The 23,283-nt window shown below is 43.0% G+C and overlaps 1 protein-coding gene across 1 annotated transcript in view; it reads right to left on the bottom strand.

Moving 5' to 3' along the window:
• The window catches only part of IRAG2 (inositol 1,4,5-triphosphate receptor associated 2), a 209,408-nt gene that overhangs the window by 135,442 nt on the left and 50,683 nt on the right, over positions 1–23,283 (bottom strand). The window contains exons 7-12 of the mRNA XM_073623592.1: positions 19,455–19,514; positions 19,188–19,252; positions 13,379–13,481; positions 13,147–13,287; positions 7,414–7,515; positions 5,137–5,300 (exon numbers count right to left, since the gene is read on the bottom strand). Of these exons, the coding sequence (XP_073479693.1) occupies positions 5,137–5,300; positions 7,414–7,515; positions 13,147–13,287; positions 13,379–13,481; positions 19,188–19,252; positions 19,455–19,514 (635 nt within the window). The remainder of the gene's footprint in view (positions 1–5,136; positions 5,301–7,413; positions 7,516–13,146; positions 13,288–13,378; positions 13,482–19,187; positions 19,253–19,454; positions 19,515–23,283) is intronic.

The following is a 23,283-nucleotide window of genomic DNA, read 5'->3' as shown; positions in this document are numbered from 1 at the left end:
TGTTCAGGGGGAAACCAAAAGTGGAAAGCCAACAAGTTAAAAACCACCACTAAAACCACCTCTCAAAGTTGAACTCCAGGGTAAAATATCTGTGCATTTCTTCTAGATCTGTGCAGTAATGCAGAGAAAAATTAACTCTGTGCAGGAGCTTCCTGTAATAAAGACCGGTCACTGCTGCTTTCCCTCCTTGTGCAGTGTGACTGGTCTCACCTCCGCCCCGCTCCTGTAATTCTCTACAGGCAGGCTGTAAAGGGTGTGGCCTGCTGGGCCCCTCCCACAGCTATGTACAGCACAGTGATAATGTCACTGCTACCTCCAAGAAGACCTGTAAAACGCAAAACAAACCACCTTGTCCTCAGACTTCTAAGGCGGCAGTAAATGAGCTCATCTGGAATGAGTGACATCACCGGACTACAATATTTTTATTTTTTTTAGGAGGAAGACTCATGTACATACAAGATGCTCACGTGGATGTAGATTTGGGCACACAAGTTGAATGGCTCTTCTATAAACATTACACAGATAACACAGGCAGTTAGCAGCCAATATTCCTATTTATAATACAGTCAGCGGGGAGTCTCAAGAGTCTGAAGGGGTGTTTTCAACATGAAGGATGGCCAAGCCACAGCCAGATTCCCACACCATACACAAACACTGAGCTGCTACACTCCCTGTACACACAATATATGTCAAATAATCACAAAAACGGGGGGTGGGGCTGGGGGCATACCCCCGGGGCACTCAGACTAAAATAATCTCCTAAAATTCGACATGTTAAAAAAAAAAATTATATATATATATAAAATTTGTCACTGGTGGACATCATCTGTTTGAGATTTAATATATATATATATATATATATATATATATATATATATATATATATATATATTTTCAATCTCAAACAGATGACGTCCACCAGTGACAAATTTTAAAGATATTATACAAATAATAAAAACACCACAACTTAAAAAAAAGAAATAAAAAGCAATAACAGCAACTCATGAATGAATGTCACCCACCTACAGCGCTGGCAATTGTAGACAATGCAGAACTGTAAAAAGCAACACTACAAAACTGAAATAGAGATAATCCATTGCTGCTGCAATATTTGGAGACTTAAGTTTCATTCAATAAATCGGTTTGATTTTCAAGTTTAGAATTTTTAAGCAAACAAAATGATTACAGGCAATAGCATGTACAACAGAGCCGCTGTTTGCAGCTATAAAATGTACAGTAAAAATGTATAATAGTCTATAGGTTTGGGCGTTAGAAGAACATAACAGGGGATAACAGTCTAGATACAGGTAGCAAAAGTGGACTGTTTGGGTACACCATACCTGCACTCTAACCCTCTCTGCTGCTGTGAGAATGTGTGTGACCAATCCAAACTGAGCATTGGTGCACTCCTCAGGTGGTCTGCCCAATAGGGTGTAAGGAAAGGATTTACCTGTGACCGTATAGAAAGCATATGATAGACACGGATTCAGAAACGTCTGAATTTAATGTGTTTGGGGGAGTCTTCTGCTTGACAGCTGCAAAAGCATTTAGGGAACCGGGTGGAAAATGCGCGTTAAATGCGCAAAGGGAAAAGACTTAAAGTGTAACTCCATTTTTGTTGAGAGAAAAAAAAATTCCCCTTTGGGGGATCTATGTACATTACAAGGATTTTAACAAACTTTGCTGCAGATTCCTACCTTTTGATACTCTGAAGAAATCCCTCGTCTGTGTCCATGTGGGAAAGTGAGTCTATTGGAGTGGTTTCATAATTATCTGTCAGCTGTGCACCTGCAGAGCACTAATGAGGAAAGCTGCTGGGTCTGCATCCCTTTTTTTTTGCAGGAAATTTTGTTTCTGGGGGGCGTTCTGTACACATTCTGTGTACAGAACACCTCCAGGTAGCCATATTGCATTTACAGAAAATTACAGAGCTGCAGATTGAAAATGAAAGGTAATTTTTAATAACATTCAATTACAATATGCCTTGTGTCTCAATCGCATACACTTATTTTTTTCTTTACTTGCTACTTTTTTCCCCCCACAAAAGTGGAGTTACCCTTTAAAATTAATCAGACAACATATATGGGAAGTAGATAAATATATATTCATTATACAGTAATAATAAACTTACACTTCTATACATACACAGTATGATAGTATTGAAATATATTGTAACTGTCTCCCCTCATTTTGTAAAGCACTGCGCAAACTATATATAAAAAAAAATTATATATATAAAATTTTACTTGATAGTTATTCTATTTACCCCTCTAATATTAGTTTTTAGCACACAAAACTCACTTTTAATCAAAATAACACAAATTTCTATTACCACCAGAATATAATAATCTGGATGTCACTCAAACTCACTTCATTGTTAAATTGTATTTACATTTAAGAATAAAAAAAATATATTTCAGCTTTCCAGTCCTTAGATGTGGCAGCTGCATTATTGTTTTTTTCATTTTTGCTTTCCTCCCCCCTTCATTTTCACCTGGTAAGCCTGCTAGAGTGACAACGCTCACTGTACTGTAGCCATCTATGGAAAGGCAGCACTGTCACCCTAGGATAGGACTACAAAACACCTCCCACTCTCATCCAAAACAAGGGAGGAGGGACCCTGCTAGCGGCTGAAAAAGCTCAGCCTAAACAGCGGTAAAGCGGCGCTAAAACAAGCGGCGCCTTACCGCAAATGCAGCCACGGCCCCAGTGTGAAAGGGGTCAGAGAAGTTGATTGTTAGGGTTTATATTCACTAAGTTTACATATCTGCAGGTAGGGAATGCGTGTGTTCCCAACCCGCAGAGAAATGTGTTGCATGCATGGGGAGTGCCATTAAATTGTCAATGGCGCCCCCACGCATCTAACTGCGGTGTGGATTTGTGTGTGCCAAGCCCCATGGTGTCACCGGTCCATGTGGCTTGGGGGGGGGGGGGGGGGGGGGGTGTGAAAAAAAAAAAAAAAAAAAAAAAAAGGGTCAGGGTCTCCCCCCAGGTTTCTGCGGTTGAAATGAATAGGCTGCCTACCCACAGGACACATGAGGAAATATTGTGAACCTAGCCTATCAAAGCTGCAAAAGTTATTGCACCATGCTATTTGGAATGGCAACACAAGGAATCTCATCTGTCAGGGATGAATATTTTGCTGCACAGCCATCTGACTGCTCTCTACCCATTAGAGAGACTCCATTTTCTGAGCCTGCATCTTCCTGTATTATACAGTGAGGGAAAAAAAAAATATTTGATCTCGTGCTGATTTTGTACGTTTGCCCACTGACAAAAAAAATGATCAGTCTTTAATTTTAATGGTAGGTTTATTTTAACAATGAGAGACAGAATAACAGAAAAATCCAGAAAAACGCATTTGAAAAAAGTTATACATTGATTTACATTTTAAATGAGTGAAATAAGTATTTGATCCCCTATCAATGAGCAAGATTTCTTGCTCCCAGGTGTCTTCTATACAGGTAACGAGCTGAGATTAGGCGCACTCTTAAAGAGAGTGCACCTAATTTTAGCTTGTTACCTGTATAAAAGACCCCATGGCCAAACCAAAGCGCTGTCCAAGGATGTCAGGAACAAGGATTGTAGACCTACAGGCTGGAATGGGTTACAAGACCATCGCCAAGCAGCTTGGTGACAGGGTGACAACAGATGGTGCGATTATTCGCAAAAGGAAGAAACACAAAATAACTGTCAGTTATTCTGGGTCTGGGGCTCCATGCAAGATCTCACCTTGTGGAGTTTCAAGGATCATGAGAACGGTGAGGAATCAGCCCAGAACTACACAGGAGATCTTAAGGTGTCAATGATCTTAAGGCAGCTGAGACCATAGTCACCAAGAAAAAACAATTGGTAACACACTACACTGTGAAGGGCTGAAATCCTGCAGCTCCCACAAGGTCCCCCTGCTCAAGAAAGCACATGTACAGGCCCGTCTGAAGTTTGCTAATTAATATCTGAATGATTCAGAGGAGAACTGGGTGAAAGTGTTGTGGTCAGATGAGACCAAAATCTAGCTTTTTTGCATCAACTCTACTCGCTGTGTTTGGAGGAGGAGGAATGCTGCCTATGACCCTAAGAACACCATCCTTTCCGTCAAACATGGAGGTGGAAACATTATGCTTTGGGGGTGTCTTTCTGCTAAGAGGACAGGACAACTTCTCCACATCAAAGGGACAATGGATGGGGCCATGTACCATCAAATCTTGGGTGAGAACCTCCTTCCCTCAGCCAGGGCATTGATGGGTATTCCAGCATGACAATGACAAAAAACACACGGCCAAGGCAACAAAGGAGTGGCTCAAGAAGCAGCACATTGAGATCCTGGAGTGGCCTAGCCAGTCTCCAGACCTTAATCCCATAGAAAATATGTGGAGGGAGCTGAAGGTTCAAGTTACCAAACATCGGGATCGAAACCTTAATGACTTGGAGAGGATCTGCAAAGAGGAGTGGGGCAAAATCCCTCCTGAGATGTGTGCAGACCTGGTAGCCAACTACAAGAAACGTCTGACCTCTGTGATTGCCAACAAGGGTTTTGCCACCAAGTGCTAAGTTATGTTTTGCGATGGGATCAAATACTTCTTTCGCGCATTAAAAAGCAAATCAATTTATAACTTTTTTGAAATGCGTTTCTGGATATTTTTGTTGTTATTCTGTCTCTCACTGTTAAAATAAACCTACCATTAAAATTATAAACTGAACATTTTTGTCAGTGGGCAAACGTACAAAATCAGCAGGGGATCAAATACTTTTTTCCCTCACTGTATGTACCCCTAGCACAGGGGTTCTCAACTCCTGTCCTCAGGACCCACTAAACAGGCCAGGTTTGCAAGATAACTGAAATAGGTCACAGCCTAGCAGCGGCCATGTGCCTCATCAGTGGGCATCCTCAGGACCTAGCAGTGCCTGAAACATGAGACTGTTAGAGCCAAAGTGTATATAACAAGCATTGTACACACATAGCAGTCATACTGGCCTCCCCTCATTTTAGCAGCCTGTAAAGACACTCTAAATAGAATAATTTGAAATTTCAGCTCCTGAACAGAGGACGATGGTAATTTAGGGCTACAAGTGATAAAGAAGTTCAGGAACAGGACTGAGTAAAACATTGTGAATCCACGAACAGATTTCTCTTACTTGGAGGAAAGTTCCTTTTTCAGGTGAAGCTGCTCTGTCTTCATCCGTCGCACGTTCCCAGACATCTTGACGAACTCTCGGTCCATAGACTCCATGTGCTTGTCCAGCTGCATCAACCTCTGCTCCCAGTTTGCCTTCTTCTGCTTCATATCAGCTGTTATGATCTATTGGGAAAGAGAGAAGCAGATGACGACAATGGAGACAACTCCAAGCACATCCATAGGCTTCAACTGTTAAAGCTTAAGTTTAATTTGCTTATATTTTGCCTTCCATGGTTCCTCCCTAATCAATATGCTAATGAAATTATTACATAAAACCTTTCTGATTTTATTACATACAGTACCTTATTTTAGATCCAGTGAGGTTATCTCTGGATCTCTGTGCTTCTCTATGCAACATAAGCAGATCATGTCTGGTGGAAGGGGCTAACAGGTTGTTGTGCATAGCTTCCTGGAAAAATCTCAGTACACTGCATCAGTACACCTTTTAAAGGAGTTACTAAACCCAGGACCCTGCATTCACTATATCTGGTCTCCCACAGTACACAGAACATTGAAATGCAATCGTTTTAGTAACTATAAAATGCTAAATACATTTCATTAGCAGTACAGTATATTGTGACTTCTATCAGTGCCTGGTTAAAGCTTGTAGGAGGAGTTTTCATACTGCAATGGCTGTCCTATCTGGATGTAGGACTAGGGTTGCCACCTGTCTGGGATTCACCCGGACAGTACGGGTTTTGAAACATGCGTCCAGGTCTCTGCCCGCCTGAGACCCAGACACATTATTCAGACCCGCCGGTGGCTCCCTGTGCGGCGTGCAGAGGTGGCTCTCTAATTAGGCGGCCGAGTGTGTGGGAGTGGGAGGCAATGTCTCCCAGTCCCGTCTCTGACTGCTACTACTTTTACCCCTGCCAGGGGCGGACTGTTCACTTCAGCACAGCACTGCCGGAGGTGACGTCCCAGGGTCAGTGGGTGGAACCATGTACTCCCCTCCCCTGACTCATCCTCTTCTGCCAGGCCCTGCGGCCCTCCTGCCACGCACAGAGCCCAGATAATGCCAGCAGCGGCCGAGCAGCTCTCACTCTGCTCCACTCCACTCTGCCACTGCCAGGCCAGGCGCCTGGCAATCATCGGGGAGACTGTCTGCCACCGGAGCTTCAAGGTACAGAATGATATCATCCCCCTGCACCCGTCTGCCAGCTTACCATCACCCCACCCCCTGTCATCTCCATCCCCCCTGCACTCGGAATTGTAATTGGTAATTGTAAGAGTGATTGGTTAGAGAAAATTCTAGAAACTGTGAATTCATAGTTCATAAAACAGTCCTACCCTCCCCCCATACAATATGCATACAATCCCTCACACCCCCCCCCCATATACAATATGCATACATACAGTCCTCACTCCCCCCCCCCCCACCAACAACACAATATGCATACATACTTAAGTTCATGTATCATGCACAGCTTAACTATCCTTAGCCAACAGGAGGACTCCCCTGTCCCCCCCATACTACACCAGGAGACCTCCCACAATCCCACAAAATTACACTGGGAGGCTCCCTACCAAACATTACACACTACATATACACCATATTGTACATTACACACGCCTGCACTATATGCACACCAAACTGAGCATGTGCAGAGTGTCTCCAAGGCTTTGTATTATCAGCAGATGGATTGGGGACAGTAAAGAAAGGGGAGGATCAGTGAAGCCAGGTTAAAAACAGCATTTTTACATAATGCGGATGATTAATCCCTTAGGTTCCATAGCAAGTATAACAAGCATGTTTTACTGCATATACATGCAGTAATTTTATGGTTTTGGGTTTAATAAACACTAAGAGCCCTGACGCAAGCAGTGGACAGGCTTTTGGGGGGGAGTAATGCAAATATGAAAATACCTTGATAGGTGGATGCCAGAACATCCTATTGCCAGAAAGTGAGTCAGGCCCTATCCAACTAGCTGTAGCTTCTAACGCACATTGTGAGAAGCTCACAGTGTGCAGTGAAATCACAGTAAGTAATTTCAGGAGAGGAGCCTGTACAACTGTGCAAGACTGAAGAGAAGAATGAAGTTCAGCTTTACAATAAACGTAAAGCCAAATCTTTTCACGGTTAAAATGCATCAGGCTTTATTCAGAGAAGGACCAGAGGCATAGTTTACCATGGAAGAATGTCAGCTCTAGGGGCCAGAGGGCAGAAAATTAGCCTCAATTGCAGATATTTCAGCACTATGATTGCTGTCATTATCAAATTACTCTAAAATTTACCTCCAGCATCTTCCCAGATAAATCCTTCACATCAATATCGGAGGTGATCAGACGCTGTAAGGACTCGAGAAGCTGATCCGCAATCACACACTTGTCATCCTGCTGTGGATGGACAAATCAAAAGGAAATAAGATGAACAGTATGCTAGAGAAGAGAATTACTTTAGGACTTTCAACATTTTTTCTTACTAAAAGTTTTTTATCTGCAAATTTAATTGGCTCTGTCAGTCTGCATTCCTGATATATGTCACAAAATACAGCAACAATATTTTTTTCAGAAAAGCTCCACCTTTTATCATTAAAAAAATAAATATATATCCTTAAATTAGGGTTGCTACCTGTCCAGAATTCACCCGGACAGTCCAGGTTTTGAATCAGGTGTCCGGGTTTTAGGCAGACTGAAATCTGGACACATTCTTTAGACCAGGCTGTGGCTCCCCAAGTAACCAAGATAATCACACACAAATCTGTTGTCATCCTGGGTTGCAGGTTTGGCATCACTAAGGGACAGGGCGATGATGTCAGCAAGAACAATTTGACCACACCCACTGTTCGCTGCAGCACGCAATGCACACCGTAATACTGCTCTCCTTGGGGCACCCAAAGGTGTCCTAGGCTGCTAAAGTGTTCAGGTTTGGCTTAAAGAAAAGGTGGCATCCATACCTTGAACTCCAGTCAGTGACTTTGCCTAGGCTGCGATTATGCCATCTGTCTGCTGCAGGCAGGAGAAAACATTTCCTCCGTCTCCTCTCCCGCAATGATCAGATGGCAACATTGTAAGTTTATAGCAAGTCACAAGACAAAAGACTGTAGCAAGGACTGATCTGTGTCACTTATGAAAAAAGCCAAGGACTGCACAGGTACCAGATTTATACAATCGTGCCATCGCTGAGCTGGCATCTCAGTCTAGGAAGTGAATGGTGACCCTGGGATGGTGCCAGAACAAAGATAGCCCTGTCCTTAAAGCAGAACTGTACCCTAAAACGGGAAGTTCCACATCATGCCCTTCCTCCCCCCTCCTTTACTATTTGTGGCACTTTTTTTGTGGCGGGGGAGGTGCGGGTACCTCTTTTTGACAGGTACCTGCTCCCATTTCCCGTTGGATCGCCACGGCGCATCCACGGGAAGTTCTTCCCCTCCCCAGTAACACAGCCTTCCTAGACCATTCACAAACTGCAGAGCGGCTCGCAAAATGGGCAGTCAGATGTGAAGCCACATGGAATCACAGCCGGCTGCCCACAGCAAACATGCAGGTGCCCAGGACCCGAAGATCCGGTTAGGGCGAGGACGGCACTGGACCCCTGGACAGGCGAGTGTCCTTTTTTGTTTTAGAAGTCAGCAGCTGCAAATACTGGTTTTACTTTTTGTTTTTTAAACAGGGTGAAGAACCACTTTAAAACGGAGTGAAAAGCAGACATTGTCAGGGGAATCCTTGATCCTGTAAGGAGTACTAAAGACCCGGAATCATTGCACAGATGAACGAGCATGCTGTACCTAAGAAAAATATTTGATGCATGCTCAAATTTAGACATTTACAGTGGCTGTCATTTTTGTTCATTACATAGGCAGGCTCTGCTTCCTGCTTAGTTGAGCAACACAGTGACTGAATTACTTTGCCTCTTGCCATTATTGATTCTTTTCCCCCCAGCAGTTGTTCGGCAGGAATTCCATCTGCGCTGCCTGATAAACACAGATAATCTAAATCTGCACATGAAATACAAGCTCAGCAATTTGGAACTGAAAATATGCAATAATGTGGAAGTTATAAACAGTTTTATAAAACTCACCATACACACATCAGGGTCTGAATTTAGTGGATTTGATTACTTGACGGAGTGGGTCTCAAATGGGGCCCCTGACATCACCCAAAGGGCCACACAGTGTATTCAGTGAACAGTATATTACAGAACACAGCCAAAGACTGCAGAGTAATGCTGGCCATACACTATACGAAAAATTGGCCGAAAAATCATTCATATAGACACTTAGTTCGTTTTTCGGCAAGTTAATGGGCACAAATCGATAAGAGTTTGTGACGTTTTTGTGGAAAAAAAAAAAACGAATGGCAAGTTTGGAAAATTTCTGCCGAACGTACGATAAATTGCAAGGTTAATGTGTTTCCCGTCCGAACTATCTGCACTAGGTATATGTAAAAAAACGAACAAAAAATTATTTATGTCCACTGAGCGATTTATCAGTCATTACATGATGGCATGATCACTTGCGGTCACGGTCGAACGTTTTTCGAAAATGTGTTGGGCCAATTTTTTGTATAGTGTATGGCCAGCATTAGTCAGACTACAGTTTTGTTTTTTTTTTTTAACAGGTGGTGGTCAAAAGACTACAGCTATTATGCAAACTTAGACCCCTTTCACACTGAAGACCGCGCCGCTCGTTTTAGCGCCGCTTTACCATCGCTGTGTGGGTGGAAGCGGGGCGATTTTAACCCCAAAGGGGTTAACAAGGGGTTAAAAGCACCCAAAAAAAATAAGCACCCAAAAAGCGCCGCTGCCGAAGCACTTTGCAGGCACTTCTACAGCGTTGCCCATTGATTTCAATAGCAGGGGCGGTTTAGGAACGCTGTATACACCACTCCCGCACCGCCCCAAAGATACTGCTTGCAGGACTTTTTCCGTCCTGCAAGCGCACCGCCCCAGTGTGAAAGCACTCAGGTTTTCAAACTGGAGAGGGATGGGAGGCAATTTACAGGCGCTCTACAGGCACTATTTTTAGCACCAAAATGCATGTAGAGCGCCTTCAGTGTGAAAGGGGTCTAAATGTAGCCAGTACCCACTTCCGAGACACATGCAATACTTTATTTCACTAAGATAAAATACAACAATGTCCTCCACGCTCACGTTTCAACCTTCAGCAGGCTAAGACCAAGGCCCACTGAGGGTTGATACGCATGAGCGTGGAGTACATTATGTTGCATTTTATCTTGGTGAAGGCATTGCAAACAGGGTTGCCAATTGTGTGTAAATTTTAGGGGCTAATAATTTGTCACGCTATGTTAATTTTTTAAAGCAGAGTTCCACCTGGAAAAAAAAAAAAAAAAAAAAATTTAAAAGTCAGCAGCTACAAATACTGCAGCTGCTGACTTTTATTAGAAGGACACTTACCTGTCCAGGGAGCCCGTGATGTCGGCACTCCTTACTAAGGAAAACAGGAAGTGAAGCCTTGCGGCTTCACAGCCTCTTTTCTTCTGCGCGAGTCGCGATTCGCAAGTCACGTTGCGCTTTCTGAATAGTCTCTGCTGTCTTCTGGGACCTGTGTGTCTTCCAGAAGGCAGCAGGGGGGGGGGGGGGGGACATGGACATTGCGGCAATCTTTCTCTGGAAGTGGGAGCAGATACCTGGATACCCCTCCCCCATTTCTGGTTTAAGTATAAACCGGGCAAATTACTGGTTACGGGTATTGTCAGCATTTCCATATTGTGTTTATACTGTATTAAAGATCGATTGTCTGTTTTTAATAGTGCTGTCATCTATCAGGTGGTCAATAACAAATATGCTCCGTCAGTACATTTTTCATGTTTTGTCAGTAAAAAATGCTGTGGGAGGTTGGCAACACTGATTGCATGCGTCTTGGAAACAGGTGCCAGCTACAACCATTTGCATTGAAGATTACAAAGCTGACAGGAGTTTTCCATGCCCTGCATCTTACACAGACGGTCATTCACATCAGGTGAGCAGCAGCTTGCCATTTCATTGACTACAGCTATCACACAAGAGGTGGTCAGAGACTACAATCATGGTACAAGATAGTCAGAAATTGCAGGTAAGTTACAGGAGATGGGCAGAGTATAAATATTTGAGTTGTTGGAAAATGCTTTCTTCAGAAGACCGTTATAGACTGGAGACCCAACGTGATATTGCTAGAGATCACTGCTATTACTGACAAATCTAATATCAGTTGGTCACATTCAAGTAGACTGGTTCTGTAATGTTGAAGATGCTTTGTAGCTTATCCAAGCCACTTCTTCAGTTCCAATGAGTGTCAGGAAGATACCCCATCATTTATATCTACACAGGTAGCACAGACATCCAATCACCAAATATGTCAATGCAGATCTTGATTTCTAAGAACAGGATAGGAGGGTGAAAGTTGTAGAACCACCCTGTTCTAGTTACATAATCCCATCCCGTCATGAAGGCTTCAATTATTTAATTTCAGGTACTTCGATAGCGCCATCAATTTAAATAGAACTTTACATATACATTGTACATTCACATCAGTCCCTGTCCTCAAGGAGCTTATAATCTAAGGTCCCAAACTCACATTCATACATACACATACTAGGGCCAATTTAGAGAGGAGCCAATTAACCTACCAGCATGTCTTTGGAGTGTTGGAGGAAACCCACGCAGACACAGGGAGAACATGCAAACTCCATGCAGGTGGTGGCATGGTTGGAATTCGAATTAATGAACCTGGTGCTTCCAGGCGGGACTACTAACCAATTAGCCACTGTACTGCCCCATAAATGTTAATCCTTCGATTTACATGGCTGAAGTCATGAATTGTCAAAATGTCGGTGTAGAGATGTTAAAATTGCATTATATGTTGAAGAGACAATGGGGTTCATTTACTAAAACTAAAGAGTGCAGAATATGGTGCAGCTGTGCATTGTACCCATTCAGCTTCTAATTTCAGCTTGTTCAATTAAGCTTTGACAAAAAAAAAAAAAAAAAAAAAAAAAGTGGTTTCTATGCAAAGCTGCACCAGGTTTTGCACACTTTAGTTTTAGTAAACCAACCTCATGGTGTTAAAGGCCTTCACCCCTGTCAAGGGTTGATTGTTCCAGTTTCATGATGATGGCCTCCATCATGCCTCTTGTGAACCAGTTGTCTTCTCTATCCAAAATGTATACCATTTCTTTATGGAGAGGTTGCTCCATCTTCCGATTGCATTCTTCTTCTTCATTACACTTCATTACATTGCAAATATCAAGTTATTTTGCTTGTGTTTTGGTGATGGATCCTTTTGTCTGAACAAATTTTAAATGACCCTTTACAAATCAATGCTTGCACAAATTGCTCCCCACAACCACCCTAACAAAACTTTTGCCACATTTGATATTTCTCTTAGACCCCTTTCACACTGGAGCATTTTGTAGGCGCTATAGCGTTAAAAATAGCTGCTCCATTCACTCCAGCGTGAAAGCCCGAGGGCTTTCACACTGGAGCGGTGCGCTTGCAGGGCATCAGAAAAAGTCCTGCCAGCAGCTTCTTTGGAGCGGTGAACTCACCGCTCCTCCACCGCTGCTCCCCATTGTAATCAATGGGGCAGCGCTGCGATACCGCTGGCAAAACGCCGCTCCGGTGGCGTTTTGTGGGCGTACTTAACCCCTTTTCGGCTGCTAGCGGCCAAATAGCGACGGTAAATCGGCGCTAAAAATATCGCCGCTTTACCGCTGACGCCGGTGGTAGCACAGTGTGAAAGGGGTCTTAGCATTATAAAAGAAAAAAAGTTAAGATATTGTGAAAGAATAAAAGCCAATGTCTTTGTCTGAATTTGTTCAGACAAAGCCAATATAAAGAATATCTTTCTCTACTGGCTTGAGTAAGCACCAAAACACAGACTACTGCCAAGGGTCCCAAGGCTTGCACAATAAAGTGCCAAATGTGCACCAGGGATTTACCTGATTTACAGACTTTCAAAGCGCTCTAAAAAGGTTTTACAATTCCTTGTGAACACCTTTTGATATTCAAAGCCCAGTCTTATCCCTTACCATTGTCTGCAGGATGCCTTTTAACTCAGTGGCTAGTTGTTCATGTCCTGGACCGTGGAGCAACAAGAGAACCTCGCGATCCAAAGTGACATCAAGGGCAGACGTGCGGCCTGAGGAGAACATCCACTCAGCTGTGGAGACCTGGTCATGTGAAGGGGGGGGGGGGGAATGGTGAGCAAAGCAGACAGAGGGTAAGGCTGTACCAATTATACTCTGTGTCTAATGCACTTACCTCCGGCGACTGCTGTGCATATTCCAGCTCGGTGTGCAGTGAGCTCAAACCAACATTAATGACACGGTTTAACTTATACGTAATTGGTGAACTGATGCCATTCCTAAAGAGAATATACAGGAGATCTTAGAGGGATACTACTTCTTTTTGACTTTCAAAACCAACTGTACACAGACATGAAATTCAATTGCATTTATGCACCTTATGGAAGGCTCCTAAAATATGGTGGCAAACTACACATTACTGGTATGGGGAGAAGACACACATGGTTGACAGAAGGAAATAAGAGTGACTCACTTCCTGTGGTCTCAAACCAGATATATTTGAGTGGTCATCTTTTTTCTGACACTTGTTTACAAGTAAAAATCTGTAATTTTTGCTGGAAAAAGGACTTCGAACCATACCTCCCAACATTTTGAGATGGGAATGAGGGACACCTACTAGCAAACATATGTATAGGACATGCCCTCTGCCACGCACCCTTAAAGGAGAATGAACCCAAAAAAAAGGTTAATTAAAATCGACAAGAGCTTTTTTTTTTACCACTACTATTCCGTTCTATTGGCTTTAAAAATTTACAAATGCAGCAATTTAGACTTTGGATGGAAGGTTTAGCACTGGGAAACACTTTTTGAAAGATAAAAAGTGCATTTTATATAACTATGAGGATAAGACCAAAATGAGGGACAAATGAGGGTGAAAGAGGGACATTGATCCAAATCAGGGACAGTCCCTCAAAATAAGGGACAGTTGGGAGCTATGCTTCGAACCTCCAAAGATTATATTTTAGCAGGGACCCTAAAATCCCTAGAACAAAATGGCAGTTGTTGCAATTTTTTATGTCACACGGCTTTTGCAGTGTGTTTTTTTTTTTTTTAAAAACCCAATTTTTTTGTATACTATGAAAGAGGTTACGCTGAGTAAATATATATGGAACATGTCATGCGTTTAAATTCCACGCGCCCGTGTACTGGAGACAAACTACAGTCCTTAAAACTCTCCATAGGGGACACTTCTACAGTTTACAGTTACCAATTTAGAATTACAGAGGTAGTCCAGTGCTAGATTATTGCTCTCGCTTAGACGTTCACGGTGATACCTCACATGCATGGTGCGAACACTGTTTACGTATGTGGGCGTGACTTTCATATGCGTTCACCACTGTGCGCAAGCACGTGACCGGGGTACTATATATATATATATACACACACACATATATACACACACACACTCTTATTGCTATCGCAAGATATGCAAACATCCCTTGCGATAACAGAATACCATGGCAGGTCCTATTTATGTAGCGATCTGGGGGTCTAAAAGACCCCAAACCTCTCTACCCTTAAAAGCAAAAGATCCAAATGTAGGACTATTAGAGCATTTATCACTCTTATTCCTAAAGATCACAGTGATGTAGCCAACTATCGCCCCATATACTTGATTAATACAGATCTGAAATTACCACATTTTGGTGATTGGTAATTACCAATCATCAAAATTCTGGCTAAAAAGTTGTTGATATTCTTAGACAGTAAGACCAGGTGGGTTTTTTGATGCATAGACAGACCGCTGACCAGGTCCATAGAGCAGTTGACCTCATATCTATATTGCACTTCTCTTGGCGGAACAAATAGATCTGGGATGTTGCTGTCCCTCAATTTCCGTAAAGCTTTTGACTCCCTTTTGTGGCCTTTTCTTTTCCGGGTGCTGTCGAGGTGAAACTTTGGTCCCAAATTTCTAGCCTTGCTGCAATCTTTATATAGCTCACCCACAGCTCAGATAGTTCTGCGGGACCATAGATTGGACCAGATACCCATCTCGTCGGACACTCGGCAAGGCTGCTCATCATCTCCCATACTGTTTGTCATACCTATCCAAACTCTTGCTATAGTGATATGTCAGAAACCAGACATATTGGGGATAGAGAGTGGGTAGAGAGCGGGGAGAGGAGCCATATGTGTGCCTTGTTCGCAGATGATTTGCTGAGGTTTGTCACTTCCTCCACACTAACCTGCCAAACTTATTGTCTCTTCTGACCCACTTTGGGAAAATCTCTGGGCTGATGGAGGACCACGATAAAATTGGAAGCGTTGAATATTAATTTGCCAACCTCGACTTTACAGAGTATCCAATCTCAATACTCTTTTCAGTGGCAGAAGATATCCCTCTATTTAGGAATCCAGCTGACCCAACATTTCCCCTCTCTCTATAGGGACAATTAACCAAATTTATTTGCCAAACTATTGGAGGATGTGCAGGCATGGTCAGACGTGGGTTTGTCCTGGATGGGTAGAATTGCCTCCGTAAAAATGACAGTCTTGCCCAGGCTACTATATTTTTTTTGCACTTTGCCTATCCAGGTCCCTGTTAACGCAACACGAAAGTTTCAATCCAAAATTCTTCGTTTTATTTGGGGCACTAAAGGCTCCAGAATAGCACGGGCCACGATTTATGCTCCTAAGGATGTGGGCAGATTGAGAGTACCAGACTTCAGGAAATACTATGTGGCTGCACAGCTTGCCCAACTAGGTCAATTTCATTGCCGACACTACCGTCCCAGATGGGTTTCCTTAGAGGCCCAGGCAAGTTTCCCACTAGCATTGGATCTCGTCCTTTGGATCCCCCTCAAAACATTGCAGGGCTATACTGAGCCCTACACTTTCCCACTCATTACAGCTGTGGAATGCAAGCTGCAGGAGACGGCCTCTTCGTTCGGCCAATATCCCAGTGGCTCCTATTTTTGGCAACCTCTGTTCCCACCAGGTATACAACCTGATATGCATGGTTGGTGGCAGATCAAGGGATTGTACTGCATAAGCGACTATCTTGACCAAAGAGGAATACACCCCTCCTCATATTTCATAGGTAGTTTGGAGATGCTCCACCCCCCCCACTCCCACTGAGAGCTTCCGCTGGCAACAAACCATTTTCTTAAATCTCTGCAGAAGGACAGCCTTGGCTTGGCAGTTCGGACTGTGTTTGAAAATAGATGCATGCAGGATGCTGCTCTGCAGGGGGGAAGGTGGGGGGCGTTCCTATAATTATATAAAATTGTTTATCACTCTGCTGATAGACTATCCTATCAGGTAGCGTGAAAGATCTGCCCATAACCCCTGCTCATGTTTACAGTTGGGGGGGGTTTGAGTTCCTTACGTGAGATAGTTTTATTGTACGATAACGGGAAATACTCAGGAAGCTATAAATCAATGGATTAAAGCTTTTTTTTTTTTTTTTTAAGGCCCCCTCACAGTGATTACACATTGGTGAGGTGTTGACCTCCAGATCCTTATGACTTGTTACTTTGTATTCAGATTTAAGAGCAGCTGTCTAGACGGCTACCTCCCAATGTTAACAAAGTATCATTTTTGTTTTATGTACAGAGCACGCAAGGATTGTTTGCTGCTCTGGAAAGTGAGCACTTACTATTTTTGTTCTTTTCAAAAAAAAAAAAATAAATAAATAATAAAAAACGATTGAAACAAAAATATAAAAAAAAAAATAAAAAAATTAAAAAGCCTTGTTTACATGTGGCTGAAACATAAGGGACGTTATGTTCTCCTAGGGCATAGAGATAAGTAGAGGCCATCGTTACTTTGCTCATCCCTATTTTCTTAGCCGCTGCCAGCACTGGATCTGTTTTCAGGCTTCCCAATCCGCTAGGTAAGCCTGAAAACCATCGGAAAGCGTTGGGGGTTCAACCCCCTCCCGCAGCTTCTAAAAGTGACTCAGTGGTGAAAGACTGGCACCTGAGGGAAAAAAAAAAAATGTAAGCTCAGTTATGGCATCTAGCTGCAGCCATAACCCCGGTATCTAAAGTCAAAGTTATAACGCATTTTCCCAGTTAGGTGGTCAGCAAGTGGTTTGTATTAAAAATTGGGTTACTGCTTGACATTTTTGACTATATCACAAACGTTCTGGACCAGAGTGGTGCTGTAGACATAGCATAGCTTGGTTTAGGAAGGCATTTGATACATACCCCCGATGACGTCAATTGTGACGAAACGCATAGGGCGAATTTTACGCTCGTAATGACACCATGCACGCCAAAACCATGAGGTGGTTTGATTGGATCCCAGGACTGGCATTTTGTATATACAGGATTGCTTTTATGATTAACATCATGAGTAATTAGTACTTTTAATAAATGTACCATACAGTTTTACACTATGTGGATATTTATGATTCATTTTCCCTACATGCTATGATGGAGCAATCCACACCATTACTTGTGATACTACTCTAACTACAGAGGTTTCCATGGTTCCCATCCCAAATTATATTGAATTTATACAGTGCTTTTGACTCTTTAACTAAGAGTCCATAATTTCTGGTAAGAAGTTACTTTTTACCCTATGGTGGAGGTGCACTTGGGGGATTCACTTTTTGGCTTGTCATCTATATCCATATATTGGACGCACTTGCTGGGCGTATATGAAATTGGAATCTTCATGTTGTGTTCTAACGCACTGTTTTATACGTCCTCACATTACATTATATTCACTGTTAGTGTGGCAAACCTACCCTTGTACATTTGATACAGTTCCACATAATGAACCAATACAAAAGTTGTACAAGCTAGGACATAACCCTTGGGCGGTTCACAGGGCTGCTTTTAGAAATCACGGACCCCTCCGCGCTATATATTTATTAATATTTATATTATTAGTGGGCAGCACAGGGAATCGAATCCTGGACAGGGAAGGTGATCAGTGAAGTGGGGGTAGGGGGAAATTACAGGAGCCGTCCCCTGTATGCCTCTCCCTGCAGCAGCTGAAAACAAATGGAAGGGAGAGAAGGAGAAGCCAGCTTTTAGCTGCTGCAGGGAGAGATACTTAGAGGATCTGTTCCTCTAATTGCACCCCCTGCCCGGTTTACCATTCAGCCCCTCTCCTGCCCATATCAAATTCCCCTGCTACATGGGAACGCCCCCCGCTGGCCTGGGCCCTGTACAAGACAACTGGTGGTACCCTCTTAGCAGCCCTAGTGGTTCAGTAGATATGCAGTTGCCTAAAGAACAGATACCAGAGTGTGGTTGTAAATGGGGTTTACTGTACTAGGTCATGTTCTTTTTAATCTACATGTAAGTGATATAACTAAAGGTTTGTTGGGCAAGGTATGTCTTTTTGCTGATGATACAAAGGTAATAAGGTTGATATCCCTGGAAGATTGGTCAATACAGTAGCGAAAAAAGAATCCCTTGACAGAGTACAACATTTTGGGTGGGGGGTTTAAAGTGATGGCCAGCCCTACAGAGGAAAAAGATTTGGGGGTACTTATTTCAGATGGTTGCAAAATGAGCAAACGGTGTGACCAGGCAGTGGGAAAAGCGAAGAGAATTCTAGGATGCATCACTAGAGGGATCACCAGCAGGAGGAAGGCGGTCCCGATCCCCCTATATAGATCTTTAGTGAGACCTCATTTAAAATACTGTGTCCATTTCTGGAGACCTCACTTACACAAAGACAATAATAAAATAGAATGAGTCCAGAGACTAAGAGGTCTAAGCGGTAAAATATATTGAGAGGCTTCAGGAACCCATGTACAGTCTGGGGGAAGGAAGAGAAAGCGGAGACATGACTGAAACCTTTAAATACATAAAAGGGGGTGAATAAGGTTCAGGAGGGCAGTTTTTCAATATGAAAAAGCTATACTTGGGGGGGGGGGGGGGGGGGGGGGGGGGGGACACCTTTCTAGTGTCCTTTTATTTATATCTCCCAACTGCTGCTTATTGGCAGTCAGGTACACATTGACAGCGGACTGCAGTTTGATTTTAGCATATTTTTTTTTTCACAATAATAAAAATACGTACGACAAAAGCTCTTGCTCCATCTGCTGCAGATTGTGCTCCAGCTTGTTCTTCTCTATTCTTAGATTCTGAAAGATTAATAGGGGAAGATGGATCATACGAGACCATACAACACATTCCAGACATTTCCCAAACCCCAGAAATGGTAATAAATTTATGAGGTTTACAAACTGGCTCAACAGATTGAGAATCTAGCGGCGCTTGGCCTGATAATAGAGCAAAATAACCAAAAAAAACAAAAAAAAGTAGAAACCGACTTTCTGCTGTTACCTCGATAACAGAACTGTATTCCATCAGTGTGGACTTCAACTCTTCCATGTACAGGTCTTTCTGCAACACAAAATACAAATTGATTTTAATTTACTTTCCATATTTGTATAGCTCTGACATATTCCACCAACCCACTGTAATAGACTATTAGGCTAGGCTCACACTAGTCAGTGCTCTGAAAAATGATCTGCAGTGTAACGCTTTTCAGAGTACGGATAAACAGCTGCAGTCAGGCGTTCAAGAGAGGCAATCCTGCTGCCTCCTAAATTGCTGGGTTTTTTTTTAGGCTGAATAGCAGTTTATAATGGAGCGAATGTGCTGCAACCACAGGGCAAGCATTTGTCTTGATGTGGTAGTGCAGAATCATTGACTTGAATGGCCGAATTTGACATGTAGTGCAGTCCGTCAACTCGACATGCCCTGTTAAGTTTGCCAAGATACAAAGCATCACACATGTAACATGTTACCAAACTCCCCAGGCTAGATTTTACACTTTAGGTGGGCAGACAAGGGAGCAGTAAAACCAAGACCCAGACACCTGGTTTTACTGCCCCCAGCCACCAGTGTGAAAAAGCCCTTATACATTAATATAGTTCTGACAAATTTTACAGTGCTGTACAAAGAACACTGAGCCCATACATCAGTCTCTGCACCAGAGGAGCTTACACTGTAATGTCCATTAGTGAACCACTAGCCTTGAGGGATTGCCCGGGCACTTGAGGGAGGGTCTGCGTTTGATGAATCTAGAGAGAATTCCTTTAAAGATTTGGTATTAGGTCTGGCTCTCATTCCATGGCAGGCTATGTGAAGGGCAACCTGAAGCACCGCTCTTTGGAGAATTATGGCTGTCCAAGAGTGGAGTGTGATGGAGGAGACAATGGATCAATGCTTACTTCAGTGCCCCTTCAATATGAAAGTCTATATGGTTGGGTATCTGGGGCTCTGGGTATCCCTTTCCTTTCTCACTTACAGAGTGGTCATACGGGGCCTTTCAGACTCCGTGATTTTGAGACACTTTTTCTCGTTGGCTTAGTAGTCCGTTACTTCACGTGAAATGCACGATGTCAGGTTTCCACTCAAAAAAAAAAAGTCATTTCTTCCTGTTGAGGAATGTCAGGTCCCTGTAGCCGTTGTCTGTCAGTGTGTGGCTTTTCTCTCTATCCTTTCATGTCCCCTAGATTTTTATAAGATCAGATTTTTGGAAAAAGGCTGCATGCATGGGTTAAACGTTTCATTGTTTCTTAGCCTGAGGGCGTATTTAGGTTATGTTTTGCATAATTCAGTAGTTTACTGGTAACAAAATTATGTTTCTTTATATATAGTTCTATTTATGTTATTTATAAGCCTATTTGTTTTTTTTTGTTTTTTTGTATATATGCAAATATGATTTTAACAACAAGCTGTAGGTTTGCATATATAAACAAAAATTTACTCTCCAACGTCCCCAGCACAACACACTATTAATATACATTAAGCCCCCGTTCACATCGGGGCGATTTGACATGTCAAACCGCATGCCAAATCAAAACCTATTGGCGGCAACAGCACAGTCCAATTCGGTGTGACGCCGCACCGATTTCCAAAAGTAGTTCCTGCACAACTTTTGCCGATCTCAGGGCAATTTTAATAGACATCTGTGCACGAACCCGCACAGATGTCTGTCAAATCGCCCCCCCCCCCAAAGTTGGACTGAAATGGCGGTTTGCAATCGTGCAAGTTTAGTTAAACTCTCACAATTTCAAACCCGCCCTCAGTGTGAATGAGGGCTTAGATTGCATCCGGAAAGTATTCACAGCGCTTCACTTTTTCCACATTCTGTTATGTTACAGCCCTATTCCAAAATGGATTAAATTCATATTTTCCTCAAAATTATACAAACAATACCCCATAATGACCATGTGAAAGAGGTTTGTTTGAAATCTTTGCAAATTTATTAAAAGTAAAAAAAAAACAAAATAAAATCATATGTACATAAGTATTCACAGCCTATGCCATGACACTCAAAATTGAGCTCAGGTGCATCCTGTTTCCACTGATCATCCATGAGATGTTTCTACAACTTGGAGTCCACCTGTGGTAATTTCAGTTGATTGGACATGATTTGGAAAGGCACCCACCTGTCTATATAAAAAGGTCCTACAGTTAACAGTGCATGTCAGTGCACAAACCAGGCCATGAAGTCCAAGGAATTGTCTGTAGACCTCCGACACAGAATTGTATCAAGGCACAGATCTAGGTAAGGGTACAGAAAAATGTCTGCAGATTTGAAGGTCCCAATAAGCACAATGGCCTCCATCATCCATAAATGGAAGCATTTTGAACCACCAGGACCCTTCCTAGAGTGGGCAGCTCGGCCAAATTGAGTGATCATGGGAGAAAGGCCTTAGTTAGGGAGGTGACCAAGAACCCGATGGTCACTCTGACAGAGCTCCACTGTTTCTCTGTGGAGAGAAGAGAACCTTCTAGGAGAACAACCATCTCTGCAACACTCCACCAAACAGGCCTGTATGGTAGAGTGGCCAGATGGAAGCCACCCCTTAGTAAAAAGGCATAGGACAGCCCGCTTGGCATTTGCCAAAAGGCACCTGAAGGACTATCAGACGATGAGAAAAAAAATCCTCTGGTCTGATGAAACAAAGATTGAACTCTTTGGCCTGAATGGCAAGCGTCATGTCTGGAGGAAACCAGGCACCGCTCATCACCTGGCCAATACCATCCCTACAGTGAAGCATGGTGATGGCAGCATCATGTTGTGGGGATGTTTTTCAGCAGCAGGAACTGAGAGACTAGTCAGGATTGATGGAAAGATGAATGCAGCAATGTACAGAGACATCCTATATGAAAACCTGCTCCAGAGCAGCCTGGACCTCAGACTGGGGCGAAGGTTCATGTTCCAACAGGACAACTCTAAGCACACAGCCAAGATAACAAAAGGAGTGGCTATGGGACAACTCTGAATGTCCTTGAGTGGCCCAGCCAGAGCCCAGACTTGAACCCTATTGAACATCTCTGAAGAAATCTGAAAATGGCTGTGCACCAATGCTCCCCATCCAACCTGAAGGAGCTTGAGAGATCCTTGTGACAGACCTAGCCAGGACAGAGGCTTTTGGAGGGGACTAAAATGCTCGCCTCTTGCCTACCGATCATGGGCCCTGGCATTTGGGGGAATGGTGCTCTTTGTGAGCTGTATGCCTTGGGACCCTTGAGGTGGTGTTACTTTGGATTCAGGTCCATATCCCCCCTAGACACACAGACTCTGGGAACCCTGTGTATGCCATATTACAAATAGTGACGGATTCATACTATTGGGACACATACTGTTAGATGCTAATGTCATCAACTCCAGCCACCTGTCTGGTGTCTTCTATAATGTAAATGAGTCTAGTCTGGCTTGCCACAGCTTCTAAGAGTCTTTCACCCATTGTTTGTTCTAATTAACCTTGCTATGGTATGAAGGAGTTCTGTGTTGATTTATGATAATGTTGATTGTGTCTTCTGAGCTAAAAGACAGCAAGTCTGTCCTAAAGGTCATGTCTCAGTCACCTAGGCTGTCTAAAGGATTAGATAATTAGTTCATGTTAATTCTGTTTCTGGTTACAGTTGTATTGTTAGAGTAATATGAGCAGGAGGGGGGACCTCCTCTTCTACTATATATAAGACTGTATTCTGGTTCTAATAAAAGAGTCCATGTTTAGGAACTAAACAAGTGTCATCTTGTTTTGTGTTTGTGAGTGGTTGGAATATCTGATATCCATGTTCAGACTGGGAGGAAGTGGTATATGAGGAAAGCACTCAAGCGGAGTGGGACGTTTCGTTACAGTCCTGCAAA

Source organism: Aquarana catesbeiana, linkage group LG03 (genome assembly GCF_042186555.1).
Source record: "Aquarana catesbeiana isolate 2022-GZ linkage group LG03, ASM4218655v1, whole genome shotgun sequence".
NCBI classification, from domain to species: domain Eukaryota; kingdom Metazoa; phylum Chordata; class Amphibia; order Anura; family Ranidae; genus Aquarana; species Aquarana catesbeiana.
This window is presented reverse-complemented; position numbering and strand designations above follow the sequence as displayed.